The sequence below is a fragment of the Fusarium poae genome, chromosome 1 (assembly GCF_019609905.1).
Source record: "Fusarium poae strain DAOMC 252244 chromosome 1, whole genome shotgun sequence".
Classification (NCBI taxonomy): Eukaryota; Fungi; Ascomycota; class Sordariomycetes; order Hypocreales; family Nectriaceae; genus Fusarium; species Fusarium poae.
In genome coordinates, this window is record NC_058399.1 from 2,512,562 (window position 1) to 2,540,069 (window position 27,508).

A 27,508-nucleotide genomic window follows, 5' to 3' on the forward strand; every position below is an offset into this window, starting at 1 on the left:
CAGAATCTGTCTGCCTCGGAGCTGAGCCATCAGCCATGATGCTCAAATATATCACAAAGCCTACGAGAAAGGGCGTCGCTGATGCTCTACTCATTCTGGCTGTAATTGGAAGCGTTATATCAGTCATACTCGTCTTCATTGTCTTTATCGCGGGCACTACAATCATCCGTGGCGACCCTGACCATCTTCTCTGGAAGCCACTGGCTCTAGTATCGGTATGTTTTACTAAACCTCACTTTTTTCTCATTTATCTCATATTTGAACTATTTGAGCTTCAGCACCTACTTCTGGCTCTTCCAACAACTAACAAGCCACTCAGTTTGACGGCGTTATTTCCAACAATGACACCTCGCGCTTCTTGGTGCGCTTAAACTGGTATGCCAGTTCTTTTGGATGGGAACATCCCACAGCCCCCAGAGGTCTTCCCAAAGCTGGAATTACTTCTTCTGGCCTACGGTATCATTCTACTATCGTCAGTGATCTTCATCAGATTGCCTCAGAACTTCGGCTCCCTGAAGATACCTGGAATTGTCCCAAGCCCGGCCCATATGAAGACCCGTGCGGCAATATCTTCTTCGAGGCTTGGCGAAGCTTCTTGGCTAGCGGGGGACTCCCCATCCCTAGCTGGAACGTCTGGATCAACATAGTCGCAGCACTCTTACTAGGCACCATGGACATCTTCCGTGAGTGGATTATTCCCAACAGGCCTCACTGGATGAAGTGTCGGTGCATCATTGGCAAGCGATGGTGCCCTCTTCCCAAGGGTAGCAAGGAAGAGATAGAGCAGTTTGATGATTACGTCTGGGACAAGGTGCGCCTTGCCTACTGGGCCCTTTCGGCTGGTTTCTTTGGCGTTGCTGCTGGTCACACATGCCTTAACTCGGTATTCTTTGTGCGATATCTGAGCTATTTTGAGGAGAGGTTACCAGATGGCATCAGCATGCATGGCAGAAGACGACTGGCCTCCGAGATCTTGCTCTGGGTGGCTTTTGGTATTAAAACTTTTGGTGCACTCTGTATGGTAATTAGATGGAAGCTGAGCAGACGACCAAATGGCTGGATGGATGGACAGAACCTTGGCCGCATCGATCGCGTCAAGCCGAATGGCACAGATGGAGCAAAGTACACTGATTAGGTAGGCGCATGGATATAGAACGACAAAAGTTTATACTTGATGATTGTAACATAAGGGAATATATACGGATCTTACTTTTGGCCTTGTATCTGGCCTAATAACTGAAGATGTTGTCCATTATTTTGAACCATTGTAAGCCGTGAATTATGAGAAGCCAATCTGCTCATGAGGCTTTGTGAAGAAACCAATTCTGCTACAGATATGTATACAGTTAGACTATAAAAGTGCCAAGGCTAGTCTGACCTTATCTCCCCGCGGGGAAGCGTCTTTATAGTTTGCCGATCTCAACGACCGGGCCGGTGTAGGTAGTGTTTGGGGGCATTCTGTCGGCCTCCGTCCCGGCCTCTGTACACCAGTTTATATATGAAGGAAGAGTTGTTCGAGCGTGTAATTTCTTTGCACCCAAGGTCCCCTACATAATATTCAAGTTTGCAACATAAATAAATCTTGCCAAGTTTAAAGTGACCAAACGATGCTCTCATCAGCGCGTTTCCGAGCCGGAGCCCTTCGACGATTCATCTCGAAGCAGTCATCTCACTCAATTAGCACTTCTACCACCAAATCTCGTCTTATTGCTCCATCAACATCAACGCAACTTACTACCAAGTTTCTCCCAAGATTCAGCTCTTCTACGCCTCACTCAGCATATTTTGCTACCAGCGCAGACGCCCATGCGGAGCCGGTGAATACGAACTTTGCTGCGGTTGCAACAGGTGGAATTCCGTATCCCGGTATTCCCAAGATTGAGGACCCGTATAAAAAGCGTCAATGGCAGCTTGAGCATATGGCGGGCGCCTTTCGTGTGTTTGCCCGTATGGGATTCACTGAAGGAGCCGCGGGACATATCAGCGTGAGAGATCCTGTTGACCGCAATACATTTTGGATTAATCCGTAAGTACAACCTTTCCCTCTTACATTTATCGCTTTGTTGACTTTTGTAGAATGGGAGTCCACTTTGGTATGCTCAAAGCAAGTGACATGGTTCACATCAACGAAGATGGTCAAGTCATCGGCGGTAATCGTGTAGCTGTTAACGCAGCCGGTTTCACGATCCACTCAGCTATTCACAAAGCCAGGCCCGATATTGACGCTGCATGTCACGCGCACTCCAAGTACGGCAAGGCGTGGTCAACCTTCGGCAAGCCTCTCGATATGATCAGCCAAGACGCATGTATCTTTTACAAGGACCACAGCGTATACTCCGACTTTGGAGGCGTCGTCTTTGAAGATGATGAGGGTGCTCGCATAGCTCAAGCTCTGGGTCCCAGGAACCGATCGGTTATTCTTCAAAACCATGGGTTGTTGACAGCTGGAGGAACAGTTGACGAAGCGGCGTATTTGTTCTCTCTCATGGAGAGGACGTGTGAGGTTCAACTGTTGGTTGAGAGCACTGGATTGCCTAGAAACACTATTGGCGATGAAGCGGCTGAGTATACTTATCGATATAATGCTGACCCGGTAAGTTACTATATTTACGAATTAAGTAATGAATGCTTCAGCTGACTTAGTGAACAGGAAGCATTGTATACAGAGTTCCAACCCGACTTTGAATATGAAGTTTGGAAGTCAAATGGGGAGCTTCGGTCCGGAGTCAATTAAAACAGCAGGTCGGAACAATAGCTTCATGCTAGTACGTAAATATATACAATTATATTTTTCGTATTCACAGCTAGGCCAACGTGTATCTATTGCCTGTAACATTTGCCTGTCGATATCAACATGGGCTCCAGTATCCCAACCTCTCACAACTTGGAAAGTATCATGTCTCCTGTAGGCATCATAGCAGCAGAAACCTCTCCCGCAACTCTGCTCCCCGATTTTAAAGCCATCTCCAGTTGTGGTTTTCGCATACAGTCTGCTTCAGGAACTGCAAAATGAACTTTGCCTTTCACCTGCCAACCATCATCACCTTTGAACTTTCCAAGTCCTGGAGTAGAGGAAGCTAATCGAGTCCAGACTGTGTCTTTCGGCTCGATTCTCAGTACAGGGCTCGGAATCGCTGTGTACATGGAAAACATATCTCTCAAATGTGCCAATATCGTTTCTCTTCGATCGATTAGGTCCTTGTTCCACAGTTCGCGACCTGACTCGCCTGCAACAACACACGTGAGAGCATACACTCCGGATTCATCATTTGAAGTATCGTAGGTTTCCAAGATCGGACCTTTTGTGCTCTGAGAATATCCGCTGAGCCCTTTCGTCCTCCACCATGGCTCGTTGTAGATCAACGCAGTTTGGATGCAGAATCCTGACGGTTTAGACTCCTGCATCCACAGCTTAGAGTATTCAATAGCAGGGTTGAAGTCGAGATGCGTATAGGAAGACAGCGGGGCAGACAAGATGACTTTGAGACATTCAAAGGTATCTCCAGTGCCCGTAGTCAAGACACACTTGGAGTCAGACTTTTGATCGATGTGAACAACTCTCTGTGAGGCCAAAATTGAACCATGTCGCAGACGTTGTGCCATGGCTTCTTTCAGACTTTGAAGTGTTCGGACTCTAGTATGAGTGGTTCTACCGTCCAATTCACCTATGGCATTTAGAAAGCCTCCAACTCTTCTGCATGCAAGTAAAAAGTCGAGAGCTGGAACGTCAGTAGCTGCAAGTCCAAAGAGCTTGGTCGTCCATGCATCTGCTAATTTCTGAACAGCAGGAGTAGGGGCATGAGCTGTAATAAAATCTTGAAAAGTCATCAAGACACCCCCAGGCCACTCTGACATGATTTGAGCGAGTTTAGTGCGATTGAGTCTTTGTGTGAGTATTTCCATGCTCTCAAGGATGAATGTATAAGAGCAACGGTCGGCTTCATTGATCTCAAGAACTCAATCAGATTTAACATCAAAATCACTGGAAGGTTCACTCACAAAAGGGATGTCATCATGATCATAGACTCCAAAGCCGCACATTATACTCTTGCCTCGTGTTTCCTCGGTCATCTCAAGGCCAAGATGGTGCACCAGCTTCCATGTCTGTGGATGTTGGTCAGGACTGACCCAGGCCTTTGAGTATTTTGTAGCTCGAGCTCTGTTTTGAAAGTTACTTCCGGTTTTGCCTCGAGCTTCAAGCACAACACATGAGACGCCTTCTTGTTGGAGATCATAGGCGGCTTGAAGACCGCTAATGCTGGCACCGACGACTATGACTTGCGCTGAGCATTTGGATCGGAGGCCGACCCTATTGTAAGTATTAATTCTTTCCATCTTATTCTGGGTGGTTTTGTAGAACTTATGATGTTGCTCTTCACTAAACGGCCAGAACTTGGATTTTTAGTCCGTAGTATGGTGGTATGATGAATCATCATCAAGATGGGGGACAGGAAAATAAGATTCGGAGCAGACTGTAACAGACTCGACTATATCCAGAGTCTCCTGACCATAAGAGGATTACCTCGCGGACCCCAAAGCCTTCTTATTCTCATCAATTACCCAATCTTCTCATCCTTACAGCAACGTCTTTCTCCACCACTTCTCTTCCTCCTCCAGCCAAAGCCTCACATTCCTCGGCTGACCAAAACCATGGCCTTCAGAATCCACAACTATAAGTTCAACTTCACCACCTGCCTTCTTGATAGCACTAGACATCTCCAGCGCCTGGTCCAGTGGCGTAATCTTGTCCGCACCACCATGCAGAAGCAGTAGTGGAGCCGTGATCTTGTGGGCTTCAAACAATGGACTTCTCTCATGGCATATCTTGTCCTTTTCGCTCTTATCTGCACCTGATGCCAAGACCAAATGGTCCGTGTAGTCGGATTCCAGCTTGTGCGTCGAGTCATCAAGACGCTTGATATCACTTACACCCGAGAGACAAACCCCGCCAGCAAAAGTATTTGCATGACGAGTTAAGCTTCGTAGGGTATTGTACCCTCCTGCACTGACACCAGTTATTCCAACTCCCCCTGCTTTTACTTGTCCAGTTTCTGTGAGATGATTTGCGAACTCGGCAGCATCGTCTGAATCCACCAGCCCCCAGTTTCCCCAGAGGGCGTTGCGGTATGCCCTTCCATGAGCGCACGAGCCGTTGTAGTTGAAGGCCAGAACGGCATAGCCTCTCGAGGTAAAGTATTGGACTCGTGGTTTGAGGCCTGGGCCAAGGTATGATGTCGGGCCGCCGTGACTAATCATGATGAGAGGAGGAAGATGGCCTTCTGGTGCCTGGTAGTCGGGGTTGTGAGGTAGCCAGAGAAAGCCATGCAGTTCCCGTTTGGGCTGACCTTTTGATCGAATAGATTTCAATACGGGCTTGGAGCAGAATGACTCAGGAAAGCTGTCGTCTGTGGAACTCCGTAGTTCCTCGATTTGTCTTGTGCCTTCAACGTCAATTCGATACAATGCCTTGCCAGTAGTCTCACCGGCTCCGATGACAAGAACTGAAGTATCGCTCAGACGAGCTACTGCGTCCAAGTTGACTTCAGACAAGCGTCCGTTGTCGCCAATGTCCTTCCAATAGTTAGACTCCAAGGTCAATCAGAATCACTCTGGTTTGCCCAAGAATGGCCGGAGCGGCGACAAGGTATCGTTCAGACAAAGGTGCATAGGTGTGACTGAAGTCATTAGCCACATTCTCAAATTGTAGGGACCGATCCTCTCACCATCCTTGGAACCATCGTAGCCCGCCAAACTCAGCATTATCCAGGCCTTTCACATCCACTTCATGTTGCTCATCGCTGCCTGGGAGGATACGGAACAAGCGACGGTAGTTGCCAGTTTCTTTGCCAAAGAACAGGGACCCATCTGGACCCCATCTAGGCTCTGCAACTCCTTCGCGATCCTTGCCTGCGATGAGACGAATGTCAGAGATACAACCTTGGTCATGCCATGTCGCGGTATAAAGTCTTGCTGCGTCAAAAGGCAACTCAGGGTGGTTCCACTCCAGCCACGCAAGTTTTGATCCATCGGGACTGAACGAAGGCTCGTAGTAGAAATCAGCAGTTTCGAGTATCCTCTTCACCGTATCTGTTGTTTGAGTGTTGATCGCCACGATATAATTGCGAACTCCATCTGGAGTATCGTGCTCATGATCTTCCTGGTTGGCGACTACCCAGTCACATTTCGGGTTGGCCTCAAAGTTGGAGTATCTCAGATTTGGGCTCCCGGTCAGCTTGAAAACTTCTGTGCTGTCAGGGTCGACAATGTGAACAGTGTTGTCTTTGTTGGAAAAGATGATGCGATCATCCGGTAGAATGGCATAGGGTGAGCCGCCATACTCATAAACGGAATTCTTGGCGTTGTACTTTGCCGGAAGGACATCTCTTCTTCCATCCTTGAGGATCTCTACAATCGTTGTGCTCCCGTCTTCACGACTTTCAGTGTAGAAGGCCCTTCCCGATTCGAGCTTCGCTTATTAGGAACTTCCCTGACAAAGACGAGTGGGGTTATACATTAACTCGTGGTGCAGAGAGTGACCTTGTCTTGGATACGATAGAATCCACCGAAATGGGCGACTCCCAGTCCCCGTAGGAAGCTATCTTCTTGGGCGCCATGACTGGAGTTGACGTTGTTGTTGAGACGAAGTTCAGTCATAAGTGCGGGGGCTGGAACACATGGATATTATTGGCATGAACTGCCGCATTCAATAAATACTTACTGTCCACCTGATCGGGAGCTTACTCTCATCATTATCTTATACTCTAATACGTGGGAAATAAAAATATGCAACGACTTTAGTCAGTAGTTCCTATTCTGAGAAGATACTGAAAGACGGATGTGAGGGTTATGGTCATGTTTGCTTCTTGCTCTCAGTGAGATGCTCCACTCCTATCCAGAACAAGCATTATTATCTCCAAGCAGTCAATGAATAAGTATTCATTTGCACAGCGAGCCTACGTGAATTAAGACATCAGACTTCGAGACATACCCACATCAATTCATTGCTACAGCTCCGAGGAGAACTCGGTATAACCTTATGGTAATACTCTTAAGCAACATAACCCGCTCAGATCATGTCACTCACGATGAACCAACAGTCGAACAAAGGATAAGCAATGCCAGCGTATCAATGTTTCCCGGGTTCTTATTGTTTCTTTATAAATTAAACATTGAGATAAACACTGCAAAAATACAATGTTCGCATTCCGAACTTGGACTTGTTCATCTCCTCATGATGGCGAATTTGTCCATCTATAATCTGCACCGTACAATACAAGCCATGCATACCTACACAAACTTACCATGTCGTCGCAGCAAACTTCGCGTGGCGTCCCTGACAGCCATCGACACCAGGAACGGCATGCAAGGTACGCTTCGATCCCGTCGATAATCGTCAAGAAATTCATCCAAAGTAGGTCCTAGACTACGTCATTAATCCACGTGGTGTACCGCGCAGTACTGTATTGCTCGTAAGGGAGTCGTGGTATGTACCTCGTGATGTTGCGCCGTCGCATGTCAACACCAAAGCCACATGACACACGTGCCGTGATACATGCGACGGTCACGTCAAATGCTGCAGGTACATCAGGCGAGGCATAGTGCTCAGTCAGTGTGCTAAAAACAGGGCATTCTCACCTTCAAAATGACCACCAGAGCCTCTTTGTCAGGGTCATATATATAGCAGAGTGACCTTGTTGCGAGTGGAAGTAGCAAGAAGTGGTTACAAAAACAGTTAAAAGTCATAAGATACAGGTATCTATCGCTTGCTTCAAGTATATACAAAGCACCCTGCCTCCCCAAACGCTAATCCAGCCTTCTCCTAATTACCGGCCGTTTCCTTTGACTATCGTGCATAGGTTTTTGAATCTTACTCTGTGATTCTTCAGGGCTCCGGCGTACGTCCTTCAGGACTGTGCTTTCTCGGCGGTAGGTGTGGCTTTTTGGCAAAGGGGAAGTTGAACGACGAGGAGACGGGATTCTCCAGGCCGCGACGGACTTGTACTCAATATAGCAGGGCGCGATAGTCTCCTGTCGAGGAGTTGGTGTGTCATCGGACTCCGGGGTATCGTTACAGAAATCGAAAGCGTCGCTAGCATCTTCAGGAAATTGAGCAGTAGGAAATTCATCCTCATCTTCTAGATCGTCGTCATACTCTTGAGGCTGCTCCCCTTCATCCATGGTGTCCAGTGACGACTGGCTCTCTGCACAATCCGAATCCGAAATGACGGCCTCGTCATTATCATCGGACTGTGAGGTCTCATCGTCGTCGTGGACGAGTAATCGAGGTAAGTCAGGAAGAAAAGGCCCTGACACGGACCCAGAAAACGACATGGAGCGAGAAGGGGGGTTAGAGGAGTATCGGTGCGACTCCATTGGGGACGAAGCCGAAGACTCATCTGAGTGCGCAACCTCGGAGTGGGGCGGCGAAGGAGGCGCCTGCACGATAGAAGATGACCGCATGTCTGTGTGGATAGACAGGGGGGACTTCTTCTTCGTGACAGGCTCATCGTCGTAGAAACTCGAAACACCGTCGACGCTGCTGGCCGTAGTGCTCTCAGTCTTGACGCTGTTAGCCTCGGAATAGGATGAGGAAGCAATAGAAATGGTATCGTGATCGTGGTCATGACGATCGGTGTAGTTGGCAGGAAGGTAGCTTGCGAAATAACGGACAATCGAGTCAAAGGATTTGGTGCGGAAAAGTTGAAGAGCATGCTGCCAATGCTCCGAGTCCATCAACTTGGGGTTGGCGATAATCTCAACAGCGAGAGATTCCAGGGAATCGTGTAATTCGTAGAGCCGTTGTTGCTTTCGCTCAGCCATCAAGCGATGGAACTCGTCGACGGTATCGGCATCGTGAGAAATTTCGTAAACGTCATGATGAAAGGCTTCGGGGTCTTGGAGATTGAAGGTAAAGGTGTTGTATTGTTGATGGAGGTTGGTAAAGAGGTCATCCCTCTTCATGCCGAATTTCCAGGCAGGCCAGGCTACGTCTGGATCGTCCATGTCGAGGTCACGGTCGGAAGAAAAGAATGGATTATGGTATGGTTATAGTTATGGTGGTAGTTCGAGGGTCGAGAAACAGTAGAGAGTGTCCAGTAAGAGTGCCCAGGGTGTAACGCGTAAAAAGCTCGTGGGAGCGTCAAAATCTATATCATAGCCATTGCGACAAAATCTCAAAAAAATGTTCAGCAGTCAAGAAGTGATGACACTGAAATGAAGCAAGTACAAAATGCTTGCAGGGCTCTTCTGTGGTTTTTTGGTGTTGTTTTTTTGGTTTTTGGGCGAAGATCGTGTGTACTTTGGAGTCGGGCGTGACGAGAAACAGAATCCAGCAAGTTCTGGGGGGGCAAGAGCCATACCCATATCTCAGGGTGCGCTTGGCCCCCAGCAACCTAAAGGCCAGGCGTGCAGCCCAAGATGCCTGAGGCAGGATACGATAAAGGCTACGATTGGTTGTCAGCCCCGAAACCCCGGGAGCACGAGATGCTTCTGCATATTCGCTATCCAATAAAAATGCTAGAAAAGCGGCAAGTGGGACTAGCTTATGCATTCTCTTCAACTAGCTGCATGATGGCATCCACTAACATCAAAGTCCATCACACCCTTGGATGTCTTCCTTTGTGAAAATGCGGCAGATTTGTTTGATCTCTTCCGTCGTCGGCCTTCCAAGGGATTCCATTAAAAACGGTTGTCTATCACACGAAACTCAGAACACCATCACCAAACCTCAGTTTAATTAAGTTTAAATAAATGAAGTAGATAAATGAATTAATACGTGAAAACCCTGACTCATTTTATACACTGATAATTGATATAGGTATCCCTCGAAGTCTAATATAAAATCGATAGATGCAGCTTCATTATGAAAAATAGGGCTCTTAAAGTAACCTTAATCTTATATAAATATAAAAGCACTACTATATAACTTACTTATCCTTCCTTTAATATAAAGATATTAAATATAAAAAATTAAATATTTATATTAATTAATTTACCTAGACCTTAATCCTTATTACTAATTAACCCTAGCTATAATAATAAAATAATAAATAAACTAAAGCCTATATATAAAAGCTTATAAAGGTTTTATTATTATTACTATAAGTAAAAGTTAATTTATTTTAATTATATTATCTATTTAGCTATTAATATAGCTATAAATAATAATAATATTTATATAAAGATAAAAACTATAATAAATATTAATAAGTTTAATATTATTTAATTAATTAAAATAGCCTTTTTTAATTACTATTTAATTAGACTAATTAGATTTATTAATTTAATTAAAAAAACTAAAAGAAATAAAATATTAATTAATTAACTAAAGATTAAAAAAGAAGCTTTTAAAACCTTAAATAAGGCCTTTAGTAATAATAAATATCTATTTTATTAATAAAAAGAATTCCTAAAGGCCTTAAAAAATAAATTACTATATATAGCCTGGCTTAAAGATATATAATAAGAGGCTATAGTAGTAATTAAGATACTACTATAATTAGAAAAGGTTATTTAGGTAATTTTATAGGTTAATTAAAGGAAGGTTTTATAGGTTATGTAAGGTTTCAGTTACTCTGTATGAGCAATAAACAAGTAATCGCATTTATACACTGATAATAACTACTAGCTGACTGACTGCCTCCACTGCTTCGTCACGAGGACTACAAGAGGCGAAATTCCACAAAATCACCATCACTTGCTAAGACTACAGATAAGACAATCAATGACTGACCTCGTAAATAATGTCTCTGCTCTTCAGTACTGTGACAATCTCACGTTACGCCATGGCCATCGCTGCCCTGCTTTATATAACCTGCTGCTTCCCTGATCTCGATAGCAGTTCAGTCATGCTGAGGTCCTCTCTCTTCAGCTGCTTCAGTGTCGTCATAGTAGATCCCGCCTGAGCATTGTAGGAGAAGCTATAGTTGAGAGAATCACTGTGTTCTGGAGGGTTCTATCTTTCCACGTACCGTGTTCGCCTTTTGATTGACATCGTGCAGTTAAAGGGCTTACTTACTCTAGAAAGAAAGGATGATCAATCTTGTTTGTTACTGTCAGAAGATGTCAGATTGAAGGATCAGAGAAAGTATCTGTATGTACAATTTGGCAGTTGATGTACATCGCACCTATTCTTAGGTGGATGGGATCAAGAGCTCCATAGCCACAATCGTGGCTGTAACGTTCTGTGTCCTCTTCCCCCTCGAATCTGCCTTGTCAATCTCATCCAGCCCTACCCGCTTGATGGAGCCGGCCCCAAGTCCTAGGGGAGTCCACACTCCAAAGCTCCCTCCTAGTAGTGAAGAGGGTTCCAGAGCAGGCTACAACCACAAGTTACTCAATGCCATTCGCTTGCCTTCGCTTCGTACCGTTCGTCCCGCTCCCGCTTCTTGTTAAATCGGCCACTTCTTTTCTTTCTCCATTCTTGGCTCATGGTACCAGCCAGATTCATCCTCGGGCGACGAGATAAGTATGACTCGACCCCGATTCAGTCCTGTTCCTCGTGGAGTCTGAGACGCTATCAGCAGGCCTGTCTTGAGCTTGTTCCCTGACCTTGACTGAAAACTGAAAGTCGTCCTTTCAGTCCTCCTAGAGGAGCAAACTCCAGCGTGTCGTGTCCTTCTGATATGCCCCATTCATCCTATAAACCTGTCCCGTAAAAGCCCAAACCTGTCTTGCATGTCTTGGTTCCTGCATTTACATCTAATTACCTACATACTTATCTTACATCTCTCTCCCTACCTGTTTTTTCTTACCAAGCAGGGACCTACATATAGTACCTTGTTTAGCCACAGCCCACTTCCCCAGCTGCTCTCTCTGCTATTAAACCCTTCCATCACCCCTCGTCAGGTTGCCCAGAGTGCATCGCCTCACAAGTGCATTTTGTCCCATATCAATTTGCTTGTCTCAGCCCCTCTTACTCATACTTTCAACGTCCTTTAATATTTTTTTCAGCCTGGCGCAACATCGCATCAAACTACGCAACATTACGCCGTTTGATCGAGCGTTCGCGTAGCTACCACACAACTCAATCAATTATAAACGTTTTTGTTGAGCCTTCCATTCGTCAACGTCTGGTTGGTTCAGGTCAAAGGTACCTACTCAACTCAATTCACTTTTTCCTAGCCTCACTCGCCAGGCTGCCATCGTCTTACATTCAGGTTGCTTACCAACGTCGAATGGCAAACAGACAAAGCCAACCTTATGGCAGAACCAAGGCTCGGGCTCTCTGAGGCTATCTCAGAGGAGCGCACCGAGCCATTCTCACAGTCCGAGATTGACACCCGCTTTAAGGGCATTCGTGTTGAGGAGCCCGTCCCTGCGACTACCTCTTCCGCTGTTTCATTAGACGAGCTTCACGTTGAGGATCACCACCACAAACAAGGTATCCGCATCCTCTTCCGCCCTTTGGCCAGCTTCCCCAACTCGCGCGCAGTGAGTCCTGGCAGTGAAAGTTGCCAGTGGCTCGCTCTCCGCGCCGAGGTTGCTTCTCCAGAGCAGCCTGAGCACAAGGTTCTCGCTGTGACTCAGACCTCAAAGGATATAAAATTCTCTGTCCGTATACCCGGTGAGACTCAAGATGCTTCTCCGAGACCCCCTCTGTGGTGTGAGCTATACTATGATCCCGCCAGTGACAAGGTCATTTTTTTGAATAAGTCAGATGTGCCAATTTCTCTGTCAAGCGTTGTCCCGACGCCGCTGTCAAGTCCTGTCAGTGCTGCTCACATCATCAATCCTGGATCTGCCAAGGCTCTGAAACCCGGAACCTGGCGCATCACTGTTCGAGACATCGATGTTATTGATTTTCGAGTACTCGAAAAGCGACCAGTGACGATTTTTCAACCAAGGCAACCTACAATCCCCGAGGACGTTCCACCAACCTCAAGCACTCCCACCATTAACTCGAGTGGGAAGCGAGCTCTGACTCCGGAGTATGACGAGAAGAGGGTGAAACGTCGTATCTCAGAACCAAATACACCCGGTGACGATGGTGTTATTATGTTTCTGAGACCTTCTGCCGATCCCCTGGTTTTTTCTCTACCAAACGGTCGTGAAAGCAAAGAGTTATCCACTGTGAACGGACATGCTTTGCTAGACGCCGAGAAGGGCGACACTGTTGCGATTCCAAGTGTCTGCGAGCTTGATGAGTATCAGCTCACTAAAAGGGAGCCTATTGCGTCAACGTCGTTGTCTGCGGTGTACACAGCAACACATTCCCATGTACCAGACAACATCGTCACAGTCAAGGTGTTAAAGACGCGCGTTGCCAACTCCAACGACAAGTCACTGCTCCACGAGCGGAATGTTATCCGCCAGGCCGATATGTGGCTTCGTGAGTGCAGGAGTCAGGAAGATCTGCAGCACAAGTCCATCGTCCGCTACTACGGTGGTGATGCGCGTTTCCTGTCCCTTTATATGGAGCACATCGACGCCAAGGACCTCACTGCAGCGCCTCGTTGGAGAAGCAAAGCCAATGACGAGTTCCTGGGTGATAGAAACGACGCTATCAGGATTTTGGGCGACATTGCTGGCGCCCTTAACTACATCCACGGCCGCAAATTGGTGCACAACGACATAAAGCCCGCCAATATCCTCTATTCGCCAGAGCGAGGTGCTGTCCTCTGCGACTTTGGACTTTCAACGCTGGCCGCCAATTCACCGACGACTGGAGGAACACCGTACTACATTCCCCCGGAATTCATTGGGCGGAAGCAGCGTGGGCCTGCGTCTGACACTTGGGCACTTGGTGTCACCATGCTCTATGTGCTGCGCAAAATCTCATTTCCCGACTCTCGTGCTCGTCGACAACACCCCCGACCTCTGTATTGGTTAATCGCCGGTGTGAACAGTCCAAACACGCCTCACAAGCAGCATGGAAATGGCCAGCCAGCCATTGTTCAGATGCGAGATTGGCTCACCGAGATATTCGATGCTAGAGAGAAACTCAATCCCAAGGACCGACTCGAGCGGATCGTACAGGAGATGTTATACCCCAATCCCAACCATCGCATCACCATGGCCAAGGTGCTGCAAGAGTTGGCTACTGATCAAGTTGCCGTTGCTGCGGGATGAGTCTCGCGCAGGGGCAACAGTTCGTTATCTGTTTTGCCTGGATGTCATTTGCATAAATAATTACATTGGTTTTTTCGCTTTCAGGGCTGGAGTTTGGTTTGCATTTGTTTCAGTAGTACATGTCGGAGATATATGAGTAGTAGGGTAAGTCTACATACACCCTGATATCTGAAGCGTCAAGTGTCACTAACCAACTCAGATTGGATATACCCAGTTGATGATTAGACGTTATATATGTTTTTTGTTTTTTTGGGGTTTAGCACATGGTATAATTGGCTAGTTGTGCTTGGTCAGCCTGTAATTTAGATTTGAGAGGTCATTTAGTCGGCCATGACTATCAATTATGCTTCATCACGTTTGTATCTAGTCCACGGACATACTATCTATAGGCTAAATCCCATCGCAAATACGACTGCAAGGCCTACAACAGAGGTCAAAGCCATCGTGTTAACACCAACCATACCTGCTCCGTTGCCATTGTCACCACCCTCCTCTCCTGAAGACGAGGAGTTGGAAGCGCTATCCTCAGTTCCATTGCCATCCTGCTGCTTGATCATGACGTAGTCAACATCGCCAGTCTTGTTGCTGGGCCCCTTTGCGTTATCCTTGAAGCGGATATCGGCACAGTTGTAGAGCGCACTACCGCTTTCACCAACAGTCACAACTTGGATACTAGCGAAATCTCCGTCCGAGACCTTGACGCTTGAGGGAAGGGCAAGCTCTTCGATGAATAGAGTACCAGCGTTGGTGGCGTTGAGGAACTCGGGTGTGAGGGAGATGTTGAAGTTGGTGGTGTTCTCGCCGAGACCGAGGTTGACGAAAACATAGGACCATTCGTGGTGAAGGTCGAGTGTAAGAGAACCACCCTCGAGGGGCCAGTCGGTGAGGTTCTTCTTGTTGTAGTCAACACCAGCACCTGATGTTTGTTAGTAGAGGAAAACTCGAACTCAGCATGCAGTTACACGTACAGGGATAAGTCCACTGGCTGTAGCGGTCCTCATTCTCTTCGGAGAGTGTATCAGCTCGCCATGTGGGGAAGACAAGCCCGAAGTGAGCAGAGACGGCCTGAACGGTGGCCAGGCCGATGAGGGTCTTGGAGGCGATCATCTTGGAAGATTGAGTTGGCGAGGATGTGGACGAGAGGATGAGAAACGGCGAATGGGAAAGCCACAGGTGCACCAGTCGACTTTATAGACATGAGGAAGCCTGAATTTCTTTCCCTACGTGCGTCCAGCAACGTCCAACCACAGTCTAGCCCGTCCTCAATTGACTCTAGATCTAGAAGCTGTTCATGACCGCGCTGTTATTGGCTTGGCGTGAGGCAGTTTCGCAGGGTTGTGAGTGATTCTGCAAGAGACATTCCGGCCCCACCTCCGGACGTTCGGGGGCTGGTGTGAATATCGACGGGGTGGGTGTCCGGTAGAAGACGGGTCTTGATCCGAGTCCATTGTATGGACCCGTGGATACTATTATCAATCCACTCCTTTGACTTTTAGTGTTTGTTATATGGTAGCATAACCCTTTGTTGAAACTACTGATACTTGCAATTATAAGAGATTATAGCGATTATATAATATAGTAAGAGGTTAAGTATTATATATAACTAAGATTTTAATTATTTTATAAAGAAATAAGATACTTAAGAATAATAAATTTTAATAATAAAATAATATTATAAGGCTATAAGGCTATATTTTTTAATAAAATTTAATAAAATTAATTTTATATTAAAAAATAAAAATTTTATTAAAATTATAATAATATTATATACTTTTTTTTTTTTTATTTAATAAGATTATTAAAAAAAATATATAAATTATTTTACTTTAATATATAATATTAAAATATATAACTTATAATAAATAAAGCTATAAGCTTAAAAATTTAATAATAATATAATAGTATTAATAGTAATAAGAATAATAATACTATAGGGCTTAATATAAATTTAAACTTTATATAAGAATATAAGCTTTAAATAGATAGTAAAAATTCTTTTTTTTATAATATAATAATAAAAATAAGAAAATTATTAATATTAATATTTAAAGTTAATATAATATATAAATTATTCTAATTAATTACTTATATAATAATAGCTAATTATTAATAATCTATATAAATATATTTTATTAAATAGGCTTTAATTCTATAGATAATAGCCTTAAGGCCTTAGCCTATAAAAATAGTAATTAATATAATAATAAAGAAAAATTAATTATTATATTAATTAATAATAAAGAATAAATTAAAGATTTATATTAATTAATTTTTAATTAAAAAAGCTTAAAAATACTAAAGTTAATAGTATATATAGTAATAAGCTTAATATTATATTAATTTAATTTAATTACTAGGTTTTAATCTTTTTATACTTTATTAAATTAAATTATATTAATTAAATCCTATAGAAAGAAAAGTAATTTAATATTTTATATTAGAAGCTAGATTAAGAGATTAAACTATTAATATAAGAGGGGGTATTTCTAGAGGTAATATAGTTAATATATAATATATTAAGTTAATTTAAATTATAATTATAATATTAATTATATATTATTTTATAATTTAATTATATATTATTTTATAATTTAATTATATATTATTTTATAATTTAATTAAAAAATAATAATTTAATAGTTAAATAATATATATAGTATTTTTAATATATTTATAGCTAAATTATTAAAGCCCTATATATAATTTTAATTTAATTTTAAAGTCTATATATCTTTATAATAAAGAAGTTAAAATATATCTTTATAAGATAATTACTATTAATTAAAGATAATATAGTATTAATTATATTTAACTATAAAATTCTATAATTCTTTAGCCTTTTTATCCTTTAAAAGATTTATAATAAATTTAATAAAAATATAATAATTTAATATAATATATTATTATATTAAGGGTAAAACTAGCTTTATAAAAAGTAAATTACTTTTTAAAATATAATAAGTTAATATATATTATAATTTATAGAATTAAAAGTTCTTATTTAAATTATTAAAAATAAATATAAGTATTTTAAGTAATAAGAAACTCTATTTAAATTAAAGTCTATAGATAAAGAAATTTATATATATAGTTAAGAGTTTAATATAAAGTTAAAAGCTAAAATAAAAACTAACTTTATTAATATTATAAATAATTAAACTTAATTATATACTTAACTTCTTATTATATTATATAATTACTATAATCTCTTATAATTATAAGTATTAATAGTTTTAATAAAGAAGAGGTTAAGTATATAATTAAGTTTAATTATTTATAATATTAATAAAGTTAGCTTTTATTTTAACTTTTAACTTTATATTAAACTCTTAATTATATATATAAATTTCTTTATTTATAGACTTTAATTTAAATAAAGTTTTTATTATTTAAAATATTTATATTTATTTTTAATAATTTAAATAAGAATTTTTAATTTTATAAATTATAATATATATTAATTTATTATATTTTAAAAAGTAATTTATTTTTTATAAGGCTAATCTTATTTTTAATATAATAATAAATTATATTAAGTTATTATATTTTTTATTAAATTTACTATAAATTCCTTTAAAAGATAAAAAAGCTAAAAAATTATAGAATTTTATAATTAAATATAATTAATACTATATTATTTTTAATTAATAATAATTATCTTATAGAAATATATTTTAGCCTTTTTATTATAAAGGTATATAGACCTTAATTACTATTAAAACTACTAGTTAAAATTATACTTACTATAAGTAATTATTTATATTTACTTAAATAGTTATTATATAATATATTTATATAATATTTACTAACCCTTAAAAAAAGCCCTTAATTAAGCTTAAAACTTTTTATTAAACTTAGAATAATTATATAAAAAACTAATATTTTAAAATTTTAATAATTCTAATTAACCTTATTATCTTAACTATTATAATTAAATAGATAGCTAATTATTTATTATAAACTACTAAATAGTTTAAATATCTTTATAGTATAAATAATTATCTCTAGGTTTATAATTTAAAGTATATAATTACTTAACTATATTATCTCTAGAAATACCTTTTTTTATATTAATAGTTTAATCTCTTAATCTAGCTTTTAATATAAAGTATTAAGTTATTCTTTTTTCTATAAGACTTAATTAATATAATTTAATTTAATAAAGTATAAAAAGATTAAGATTTAATAATTAAATTAAATTAATATAATATTAAGCTTATTATTATATATATTATTAACTTTAGTATTTTTAAGCTTTTTTTAATTAAAGGTTAATTAATATAGATCTTTAGCTTATTCTTTATTATTAATTAGTATAATAATTAATTTTTCTTTATTATTATATTAATTACTATTTTTATAAATTAAGGCCTTAAAGCTATTATCTATAGAGTTAAAGCTTACTTAGTAAAATATATTTATATAAACTATTAATAATTAATTATTATTATATAAGTAATTAATTAGAATAATTTATATATTATATTAACTTTAAATATTAATATTAATAATTTTCTTATTTTTATTATTATATTATAAAAGAAAGAGAATTTTTTACTATTTATTTAAAGTTTATATTCTTATATAAGGTTTAAATTTATATTAAGCCTTATAATATTATTACTTTTATTATTATTAATACTATTATATTATTATTAAATTTTTAAGCTTATAGCTTTATTTACTATAAGTTATATATTTTAATATAGACTTTAAAATTAAATTAAAGTTATATATAAAGCTTTCTATAGTTAAAACTACTTATTAAGACTCTGCTTATTATAGGGTATATTATTTATATTCACTTAGATAGTTATTATATAATATATTTATATAATATTTACTAATCCTTAGAAAAAGCCCTTAATTAAGCCTAAAACTTTTTATTAAACTTAGAATAACTATATAAAAAACTAATATTTTAAAATTCTAATAATTTTAATTAACCCTATTATCTTAGCTATTATAATTAAATAGATAGCTAATTATTTATTATAAACTACTAAATAGTCTAAATATCTTTATAATATAAATAATTATCTCTAGGTCTATAATTTAAAGTATATAATTACTTAACTATATTACCTTTAGAAATATCCCTTTTTATATTAATAGTTTAATCCTTTAATCTAGCTTTTAATATAAAGTATTAAATTACTCTTTTTTCTATAGAATTTAATTAATATAATTTAATTTAATAAAGTATAAAAAGATTAAGACTTAATAATTAAATTAAGCTAATATAATATTAAGCTTATTATTATATATACTATTAATTTTAATATTTTTAAGCTTTTTTTAATTAAAGATTAATTAATATAAATCTTTAGCTTATTCTTTATTATTAACTAATATAATAATTAATTTTTCTTTATTATTATATTAATTACTATTTCTATAGGCTAAGGCCTTAAGGCTATTATTTATAAAGTTAAAGCTTACTTAATAGAATATATTTATATAAACTATTAATAATTAGCTATTATTATATAAATAGTTAATTAAAATAACTTATATATTATATTAGCTTTAAATATTAATATTAATAATTTCCTTATTTTTATTATTATATTATAAAAAAGAAAGAATTTTTTACTATCTATTTAAAGCTTATATTCTTATATAAGGTTTAAACTTATATTAAGCCCTATAGTATTACTGCTTTTATTATTATTAATACTATTATATTATTATTAAATTTTCAAGCTTATAGCTTTATTTACTATAAGTTATATATTTTAATATATAAAGCTTTAATAATCTAGCTATAAGTATATTAAAAATACTATATATATTACTTAGCTATTAAGCTATTATCTTTTAATTAAATTATAAAGTAATATATAATTAATATTATAATTATAATTTAAATTAATTTAATATATTATATAAATAATTAAAATAAAATAATTTATATTTTTTTTTTAATAATTTTATTAAATAAAAAAAAAAATATAATATTATTATAATTTTAATAAAGCTTTTATTTTTTAATATAAAGTTAATTTTATTAAACTTTATTAAAAAGTATAGCTTTATAATTTTATAATATTATTTTATTATTAAAGTTTATTATTCTTAAATATTTTATTTCTTTATAAAATAATTAAAATCTTAGTTATATATAATATAGTAGTATAATACTTAAGATAGATATTCTGAATAGAGTTATCCCGAAGCATCTTCAATATTCTTACATACCAATCATTCAATTCGTCCCAAAAAGGTGAGCTTATGCGGGGTGGCTGAACAAGAGCGAGTTTGAGACGATATAAACTTGCTCAAATAAACGCAATGATCCCAGTTCGGAAGGCGGCCCAGAAAGCCGTCTCATAAACAACGACAAGGGATCAGTCAGCTCACTTTTTATACTCTTTAATTAAGTTTTTAACGTTTAGTGGCGCGAATAGCGGTATGCTGTTATTCAATATTCGGGTTGGTGTTGCGAGAAATGATGTAGGGTAAGCCAAGGACCAAATCGTTACGATTAATTACGTGATCGCAAAGGTGGAATGTTGCTGTTTGTTAAATTATACTTATAAGTTTGTCTTACTTCTTGGATACTACATCACGAATGGCACTTTCAAAGTATGTACATACAGTCTGTTGTGCTTCTGATTTTCTAGAACTGTTATTATTATCCGTCCTGATGTTTCAGTAGCATGTTGTGAGGAATGATGGCTTTAAGAACCGTTGAAACGCAAAAGCACAACGAAGCACTACACATCCAGTACATGAGATTCAACAAAGTCTTGATATACAAAAAACAAAAGAATTCGCATCCAAGAGCATTTGATGCCCTGGATACCTGTTAGACATATCTACCTAGCTACACAAGAGTGAGATGCTCACCAGTGACGTCACGTGCGCGACAGCTCCTGATAACCGCGATATCCACTTTTTATCGATAAGATTGACGATTCATCAACTTTACAGATACTCTATCTCTAATTGTTTAGATCCCTCTTATCACAGCATCAACGATCCATCATTGTCATTATCATGGATCCAGGACGCAAGGCAATGCTGGCGGGACGAAGATCCCCGACCCGTCGAGACGTTACTTCACCCAGACATGACCCTACCAACAGAATTACCAAATCAACAAAACCAACTGCCTCAAAGGTCAACCCCAAATACTTGACCCAAGATGAGCAGTCGCGCCAATTCGTCGCCGACGAGGATAAATTCGTACTAAAGCAGTCCAAGAAGAAGGCCAACATTCGTATTCGAGAAGGCCGTGCTAAACCTATCGACTACTTAGCCTTCAACTTGCGATACATTGATACCGACCGCGACGTATTTGACGACGACGACGCCGATGCCGAGATCGATGTTCCTGCACCTGGAGACGTTATCGCGTCACTAGATAGAGAGCAAATCGCTGAACTAGAATCTGACATTGCTTCTTATCATGTACTCGAGACAAATGCCACCAATCGCGAATACTGGAGGGCGCTTCAAACCATCTGTGCAGACAGGAAGGCGAAGCTAGATCCGCACGGTCATGAAAGAAGGGTTGTCAGCAGTGTTTCGGACGACATTGACAAGATTCTCGCCCCCAAGACGCACGACCAGTTGGAAGCCTTGGAAAAGCAGATAAAGGCCAAATTACAATCGAACGAGGACATTGACACGGATTACTGGGAACAACTGCTTAAAAGCCTTAGAGTCTGGAAAGCTCGTGCCAAGCTAAGCCAGGTATACGAGGCAATCAAGGAGATCCGTCTCAAACAGCTCAAGGAGCGTGACCCGGCCAAGGCAAAGGCGTTGGGCCAGCCAACCTCAGCCCCCAAAATGACATCCGCCTCACGGCCTGTGGCCCCAGTCTCAGCTTCCCCAGATCCAACATCAGCGCAGGCAGGTGTTTCATCATCAAGCCATGCAGAGAACCCCGCCCCTCCTGGCACTGAACGCTTTTCTCAGGCCGACGAGGACTTCTCCCAGGCTACCAAAGCACTGTATGATCGCGAGGTTGCTCGAGGCGTTGACGAGAACGAGGAGATATTCACAAGTGAAGAAGCTGTCACTTCTTCCCAGCCGCAGTGGGCAGACAAGTACAGACCTCGAAAACCCCGGTATTTTAACCGTGTGCAGATGGGCTATGATTGGAACAAGTACAACCAGACTCATTATGATTATGATAATCCGCCACCAAAAGTTGTCCAGGGTTACAAATTCAACATTTTCTATCCGGAACTCATCGACAAGACAAAAGCACCAACTTTCAAGATAATTCGGGAACACGGCCGCAGACGAGGAGAATCGTTTGCTGCTGCCGGCGAGGAGGATACGTGCCTAATCAGGTTCATTGCAGGCCCCCCATACGAGGATATTGCGTTTCGCATTGTCGACCGAGAATGGGATTATAGCGCCAAGAAAGATCGAGGCTTCAAAAGCTCTTTTGACAAGGTATATTCATCCCCATCGCACTTCACGTGGCAAGGCTGCTCATGCACTGGCCCTTCTGAACTCATACTGTGGCAATGTTCTTGGCCGTTGGGCGAGATGCACTTTATGCAGCCTAGAACAGTCCACGTTTATGGCAACCGTTTCAAGCATCGTACCTGCAAACGCCATGCTCTCCACTACACCCTTAAGAAACCACGAAACTAACCATGTTCGCTCAATAGGGTATCTTGCAGCTGCACTTTCAGTTCAAGAAGGTATGATTGAAAACAAGTCTGTTGGTCCACTTAGATCGATCATGCTGACGCAATGCCTCTAGATCTATTACAGGAAGTAGGTTCGGGTATATAGTACCCGTCACTGTCTTGTCATGAATTGCCCCGGGCCTCGCCTATTCGAGCAAATCTGGATTATCGACAACTTCAAAGAAGAGGACTCCCGATTATGCATTCCACTTCCCGTCATGTTTGAATGCAGGAAAGCAAAAAGAAAATCGGTTTTCAGACGGGTTTGGGGCCAAATTCGCCCGGTTCCATAATGCTTGCGTCACGATGGCTGTTAATAGCTGCCTGCATATGCGGCTCGTTCGACTCATGTTGATTCTCATTCCTGTACTACTTATTTTAAGCATTCTAATTCGGGACCTCGAGTCGGAAACTGGTGTAGGGCTGGTGGGCTGAGAGCTGGAGATGGGAATGGTTCAGCATGTGATCAGACACAGCGAGTGCTCTTGCGCTGTCCTCACACATCTGCTGAACCGTCCCATCATGGTGATATGAAGATGCGCAAATCAGCTGGCAAGTTTGCATTGTTCCTGCAGCATCGAAACAATTATACGAGATTTAGCAGAGCGTCAAACCATGCATCAGTGTTTCGATTGCCGCATGGACAGACAGGGCAGACAAACTGAGGTCATTGGGCGTTCTGCACATGAAGCCTTCTGGAAGACTGTCATGCTCCAAAGCGTCCACGGACCGCGTGTCGAACAGATAGCACCAAACCTCTCGGATATGTCTACATTTTATCTGTCTGAAGGGGGTTTTACGCGGAACGTGAGCAATCAGCAATATAACAGAAGGGTTGGTGCAGCCCACCAGTCGGAACAGCTGCCTCAACCCAAGCATGATTCCCTGAACCTAAAGTTTTCAAGCGGATGCTTGACGATAAAGCTTCGAGAGATTGTTCCATATGTATTCTTTGACGCATCGGTCCGCAGTGCAGTGACGATTATATGCTCCAACAGTCTTCTGGCGGCTCTTCCGGCAGCTTCCATGCTGCTTCACAGCAGCAACACGGTGAAAACAAAGACTCAAACGGGACGGGAATCGACTGATGATTTGATTGGCGTGCCAAAAGGTAATCAGATTGGTGTCCCGATTGGTATCGTCTGAAATGCAAGGTGCCGTTTGAGACGTCTACGTCCCGCGATAGCCCCGTTGACCAGTGCACAAGCCGGCTGAGCTACCGTCAAGTGACTTGATGCCGGATTGGTAACATGTACTATGCAGGGTGCGATGCTTCTCGGTCCCGATACCATACTTGCAAGATGAGGCCGGGACGTTTTGGCAGGAGAGAGAAGGCAGATTTGGCGACACGCAAAGGGGCAGCATGCAACACAAGTCATTCCGGACTGGTCCAACCAACACCGGCACATTTCTTGTTAGTAGATTCCTCTGCTACAGTGTTGCACGTTTTAGTTCTGGACCGTGGCTGAGGGAGGACCTAGGACCATTTCCTTCCTGATGAGGATGCAATTTATTACTTGTTGTCTACCTATCCTTGCAAGGTTACTCCACCAAAAGAAATGTATTGGATATGCAAAATGCTGCATAGAGGAAGCTTTAGAAGACCGGGGTATACAGACGCATGTACATCCTGGCGTGAAAGGTGACGGGACAGTGCCAGTTGAGAGGCTGCAAACCCTATGACAAAGCTCACAAACGTCAAACCAGAGAAGGCAGCAGAAGGCAGAAAGTCCCCAGCAAGAACTCGTTTGCGCGTCCAGTCCAACTTCCTTCAGATTTGTATCTGATGGCCGCACACAGCACAGTACAACATGTACAAGCACAAGCGCACACATACACAAATGCATGTTAGTAGAATGGCTTGCCGTGATGAGCTAGCATACCCCGGGGGTGTCCAACACATGGCGTCCCTGCCCGTTGACCTTGTATGCCATGGCCACAGACCTAGTTGAAATGGCTTGCTGGGCGCCTGTTGGTCGTCCTGTCTTTTTTTTTTTTTTTCACTTGGCCCACACCCTCCCTCCAGTTGACTACGATCTTTGAGCCCATGTTCATAGCTTCGATGCTTATGAGGGAGGAGTAGGAGGATCTAAAGCTAAGATTTCTGAATCTGTCTACGGGCAGTTGTTTATCGACAGATCGCCGTCTAAACGAAGCCGTTGCCTAAGAGCCTAACCCACCCAGACCTGCAACTATACACCCTACCCCAAACGAGAAGACGGAGGCACAAACGTCTTTGCTTCGGCATCAAATATCGCCATCTCTCCTCTCCTCCCCCCGTCCTTGTCCCATTGTGTCTATTGTAACGTTCTGCTATCTTCCGTTTTCTCTCCTCATTCTCCGCCTCATACATCTCATCTACTCTGGCTTTTCCTTCGCTTCCCACTACTTGGTACATGAGTTGAGAAATCTCCTGGTCCCGACAATACTATCAAACGACCACGAGACGTACTGTACTTCCTTCCAAACACCGTCCTTGACTTCAACACAGGCCTCCATGGATCCACCGTTTCCTGGCGAAGGACAACCCTCCAGCTACACGAATAATCTCCCCGGTCACGAGCAGCAATCAACTTGCGTGCCAGAGCTCACCGGTATGGAGTCATACTATGCCCTCTCTTCGGATCCTCAAGATCAAGCATCTCATCTATCATCAACCTGTCCCCTTCCTCTGGGCCCGGTCCTGCCACAGCACCAAGAGAACCAGCAACAGAGGTCACATCCGACTCATGATGCGAATCCGTACGCCTCCGTCATCCCAGGTTTTCACTATCCACCTCGAAGCCATCACCAAGGCTGGCCTTCACCTCCACCAGGACCTGATGATTATGATAACTACTCATACCAAAGTTCTCCAAGCAGTGGCAGTGCCCCGATGAGCTGCTACAACCCTTCACCAATCTCGCCAAGGACTTGGTCCTCTCCAGACTTTCCTCTGCATCAGCCAGAAACCCTCCAGAGCCAACAGAACTCATTCAAGAACCTTCGAATTTGCACTCCAACATCAAACGAAGGATACCCCGTCAGAGGCCATCGAGTTCTGACGCCTTTTGCAGGCGGCTCCATGAGTCAAAGCTTTGAGAGTGAGAATGACGGCCTGCCACACAACTACTCCCCAGCGACAATCCCCAGCTCATCAGCCGGAGCGCTATCTTGCACCAGCTCCCCACAAGATCACTTGCTCGGCACTCCTGTGCATATGAAAACTCGCCAGGACTCGCCTGCTGGCGAGCCGGAGTACCGTGCGAGCCCAGAAGTGAAGAGGGAAGCTCCAGAGCTTAAAGATGTCGCGGTGAATGCCAAGACAGAGGAACCATACGCCAAGCTCCTTTACCGAGCTCTCATGAGCGCTCCAGACTATGCCATGACACTCCAAGAGATCTACCAGTGGTTTCGCGAGAACACCGACAAGGACATCAAGAAAGACAGGGCAGTGAGGAGGCCAGGCAAGAATGCTGAAGGTTGGCAAAACAGCATCCGCCACAATCTGAGCATGAATAAGGTACGTTGAGACAAGTTGCGCTCTTCATAATTTCCCGTCTCGGATCTCGCTTCTGCGCACTCCGCTCCGCTCCGTTCAAAGCCCAGGTGTAGCCTGCGGCATAAGCACCCACAACACAACACGGGCCAATTCTTTTTAGGGGCTTTAAGGCTGACAGTGGATCCTTCTTGCAGGCTTTCGTCAAACGAGAACACCACAAGCAGTCTTCGGACCCGGCATCAAACGCGACTGACCAGGGCTCAACCAAAGGTGGCGATTCGAAGAAGCCGACAGAATGGGTGCTTCAAGATTGGGCTGTGAAGAATGGAGTCGAAAGCACAACAAAATACCGTCAAAAAGAACCACCACGACGAGCCATGGGAGCTAGAATTCATCATCACCCGTATGACCACAGACTCCAACATGGCAGTCCCATTTCAATCAAGGGCTCATCTGGCCGAAAGGGAGATGGTTCGGCGAACAAGCTGAGTCTGCGTGGACGCCATTACACTCATGAGACGAACATGCCACCAACGTCCCACCACATGATGGCTCACCCTCATCCCATTCGACGCACGACGATGCCAAGTATGTATCAATCGCAGCCGCAGTCACAACAGGGCTACGAAGATATGATGATCCCTCGGATGCCACAAACGGTCGTCAAACAGGAGTACTCTCCAATGACACCCGACTCGAATGCGTTTGGTTTCATGCTGCCAGAGCCGAGCCTAATACACGCGCATGCAGCCAATTCCAGCTCTAGCGCGAGCACCCATGGCACTACCGCGTATGCGCTCCCTAGTGGCGCTCAGAGCATGTTCCTTGGTTCATCTCCGTGCGAATATCCGTATGGTATGGTAGACGTCACGGGCGTCTATCAAGGCGGTGGTCACAATGCTGCTAGCGTCGGAGTCAACGAACGCCTCATGGGGATCAGTCCTAGTCCAGTCTACAATTGGAACGGCCAGGGACTCTAAGCCCTGAAATCCTCCGAACCTCAGGTGTATGAAACCCTCCGAAGCTTGCTCTTGTCCTCTCCACCACCACAACATAACCCGGTTATTGTATTGCTGGCGGCCGACAAAAGCTGCGGCAGTTGATACCACCAAAATTGGTCGTTATTGGCGAGTGCAGATGTTGAGCAAAGCAAAAGGGACAAAAAAAAAAGAAAATACAAAAAAACAAAACCAGGAAAACAGTCAACCTCTCAGGTACATACGAAAAATTAACCGCGGGAATCGCGTTTGAGAAAAAAACAAGAGGAAAGAGGAGCTGAGACTGGTAATTACTGCTTCTGAAA

The 27,508-nt window shown here is 41.6% G+C and overlaps 11 protein-coding genes across 11 annotated transcripts; 6 read left to right on the top strand and 5 right to left on the bottom strand.

The window, feature by feature from the left end:
• Window positions 1-35: 35 nt before the first annotated feature.
• FPOAC1_000827 (uncharacterized protein) lies at window positions 36-1,135 on the top strand (the record flags this gene model as incomplete). The annotated part of the gene is made up of 2 exons (XM_044845438.1): window positions 36-215; window positions 320-1,135. The coding sequence occupies 2 exons, from the start codon at window positions 36-38 to the stop codon at window positions 1,133-1,135; spliced, it is 996 nt and encodes a 331-aa protein (XP_044711354.1).
• Window positions 1,136-1,607: 472 nt separating this feature from the next.
• Window positions 1,608-2,734, top strand: FPOAC1_000828 (uncharacterized protein; the record flags this gene model as incomplete). The annotated part of the gene is made up of 3 exons (XM_044845439.1): window positions 1,608-2,026; window positions 2,077-2,593; window positions 2,651-2,734. 3 exons carry the CDS (start codon window positions 1,608-1,610, stop codon window positions 2,732-2,734), a joined length of 1,020 nt encoding a protein of 339 aa, XP_044711355.1.
• Window positions 2,735-2,877: 143 nt separating this feature from the next.
• Window positions 2,878-4,335, bottom strand: FPOAC1_000829 (uncharacterized protein; the record flags this gene model as incomplete). The annotated part of the gene is made up of 2 exons (XM_044845440.1): window positions 2,878-3,948; window positions 4,000-4,335. The coding sequence occupies 2 exons, from the start codon at window positions 4,333-4,335 to the stop codon at window positions 2,878-2,880; spliced, it is 1,407 nt and encodes a 468-aa protein (XP_044711356.1).
• A 240-nt stretch (window positions 4,336-4,575) lies between these two features.
• Window positions 4,576-5,256, bottom strand: FPOAC1_000830 (uncharacterized protein; the record flags this gene model as incomplete). Its single annotated transcript, XM_044845441.1, has 1 exon — window positions 4,576-5,256. The coding sequence occupies one exon, from the start codon at window positions 5,254-5,256 to the stop codon at window positions 4,576-4,578; it is 681 nt and encodes a 226-aa protein (XP_044711357.1).
• Window positions 5,257-5,581: 325 nt separating this feature from the next.
• FPOAC1_000831 (uncharacterized protein) lies at window positions 5,582-6,614 on the bottom strand (the record flags this gene model as incomplete). Its single annotated transcript, XM_044845442.1, has 3 exons — window positions 5,582-5,675; window positions 5,724-6,466; window positions 6,513-6,614. 3 exons carry the CDS (start codon window positions 6,612-6,614, stop codon window positions 5,582-5,584), a joined length of 939 nt encoding a protein of 312 aa, XP_044711358.1.
• Window positions 6,615-7,803: 1,189 nt separating this feature from the next.
• Window positions 7,804-9,003, bottom strand: FPOAC1_000832 (uncharacterized protein; the record flags this gene model as incomplete). The annotated part of the gene is made up of 1 exon (XM_044845443.1): window positions 7,804-9,003. The coding sequence occupies one exon, from the start codon at window positions 9,001-9,003 to the stop codon at window positions 7,804-7,806; it is 1,200 nt and encodes a 399-aa protein (XP_044711359.1).
• Window positions 9,004-12,201: 3,198 nt separating this feature from the next.
• Window positions 12,202-14,070, top strand: FPOAC1_000833 (uncharacterized protein; the record flags this gene model as incomplete). The annotated part of the gene is made up of 1 exon (XM_044845444.1): window positions 12,202-14,070. The coding sequence occupies one exon, from the start codon at window positions 12,202-12,204 to the stop codon at window positions 14,068-14,070; it is 1,869 nt and encodes a 622-aa protein (XP_044711360.1).
• Window positions 14,071-14,453: 383 nt separating this feature from the next.
• Window positions 14,454-15,177, bottom strand: FPOAC1_000834 (uncharacterized protein; the record flags this gene model as incomplete). Its single annotated transcript, XM_044845445.1, has 2 exons — window positions 14,454-14,986; window positions 15,039-15,177. The coding sequence occupies 2 exons, from the start codon at window positions 15,175-15,177 to the stop codon at window positions 14,454-14,456; spliced, it is 672 nt and encodes a 223-aa protein (XP_044711361.1).
• Window positions 15,178-21,072: 5,895 nt separating this feature from the next.
• FPOAC1_000835 (uncharacterized protein) lies at window positions 21,073-22,816 on the top strand (the record flags this gene model as incomplete). Its single annotated transcript, XM_044845446.1, has 3 exons — window positions 21,073-22,482; window positions 22,704-22,736; window positions 22,799-22,816. 3 exons carry the CDS (start codon window positions 21,073-21,075, stop codon window positions 22,814-22,816), a joined length of 1,461 nt encoding a protein of 486 aa, XP_044711362.1.
• Window positions 22,817-23,339: 523 nt separating this feature from the next.
• Window positions 23,340-23,870, top strand: FPOAC1_000836 (uncharacterized protein; the record flags this gene model as incomplete). Its single annotated transcript, XM_044845447.1, has 1 exon — window positions 23,340-23,870. One exon carries the CDS (start codon window positions 23,340-23,342, stop codon window positions 23,868-23,870), a length of 531 nt encoding a protein of 176 aa, XP_044711363.1.
• A 1,351-nt stretch (window positions 23,871-25,221) lies between these two features.
• Window positions 25,222-27,185, top strand: FPOAC1_000837 (uncharacterized protein; the record flags this gene model as incomplete). The annotated part of the gene is made up of 2 exons (XM_044845448.1): window positions 25,222-26,226; window positions 26,400-27,185. 2 exons carry the CDS (start codon window positions 25,222-25,224, stop codon window positions 27,183-27,185), a joined length of 1,791 nt encoding a protein of 596 aa, XP_044711364.1.
• Window positions 27,186-27,508: the final 323 nt, after the last annotated feature.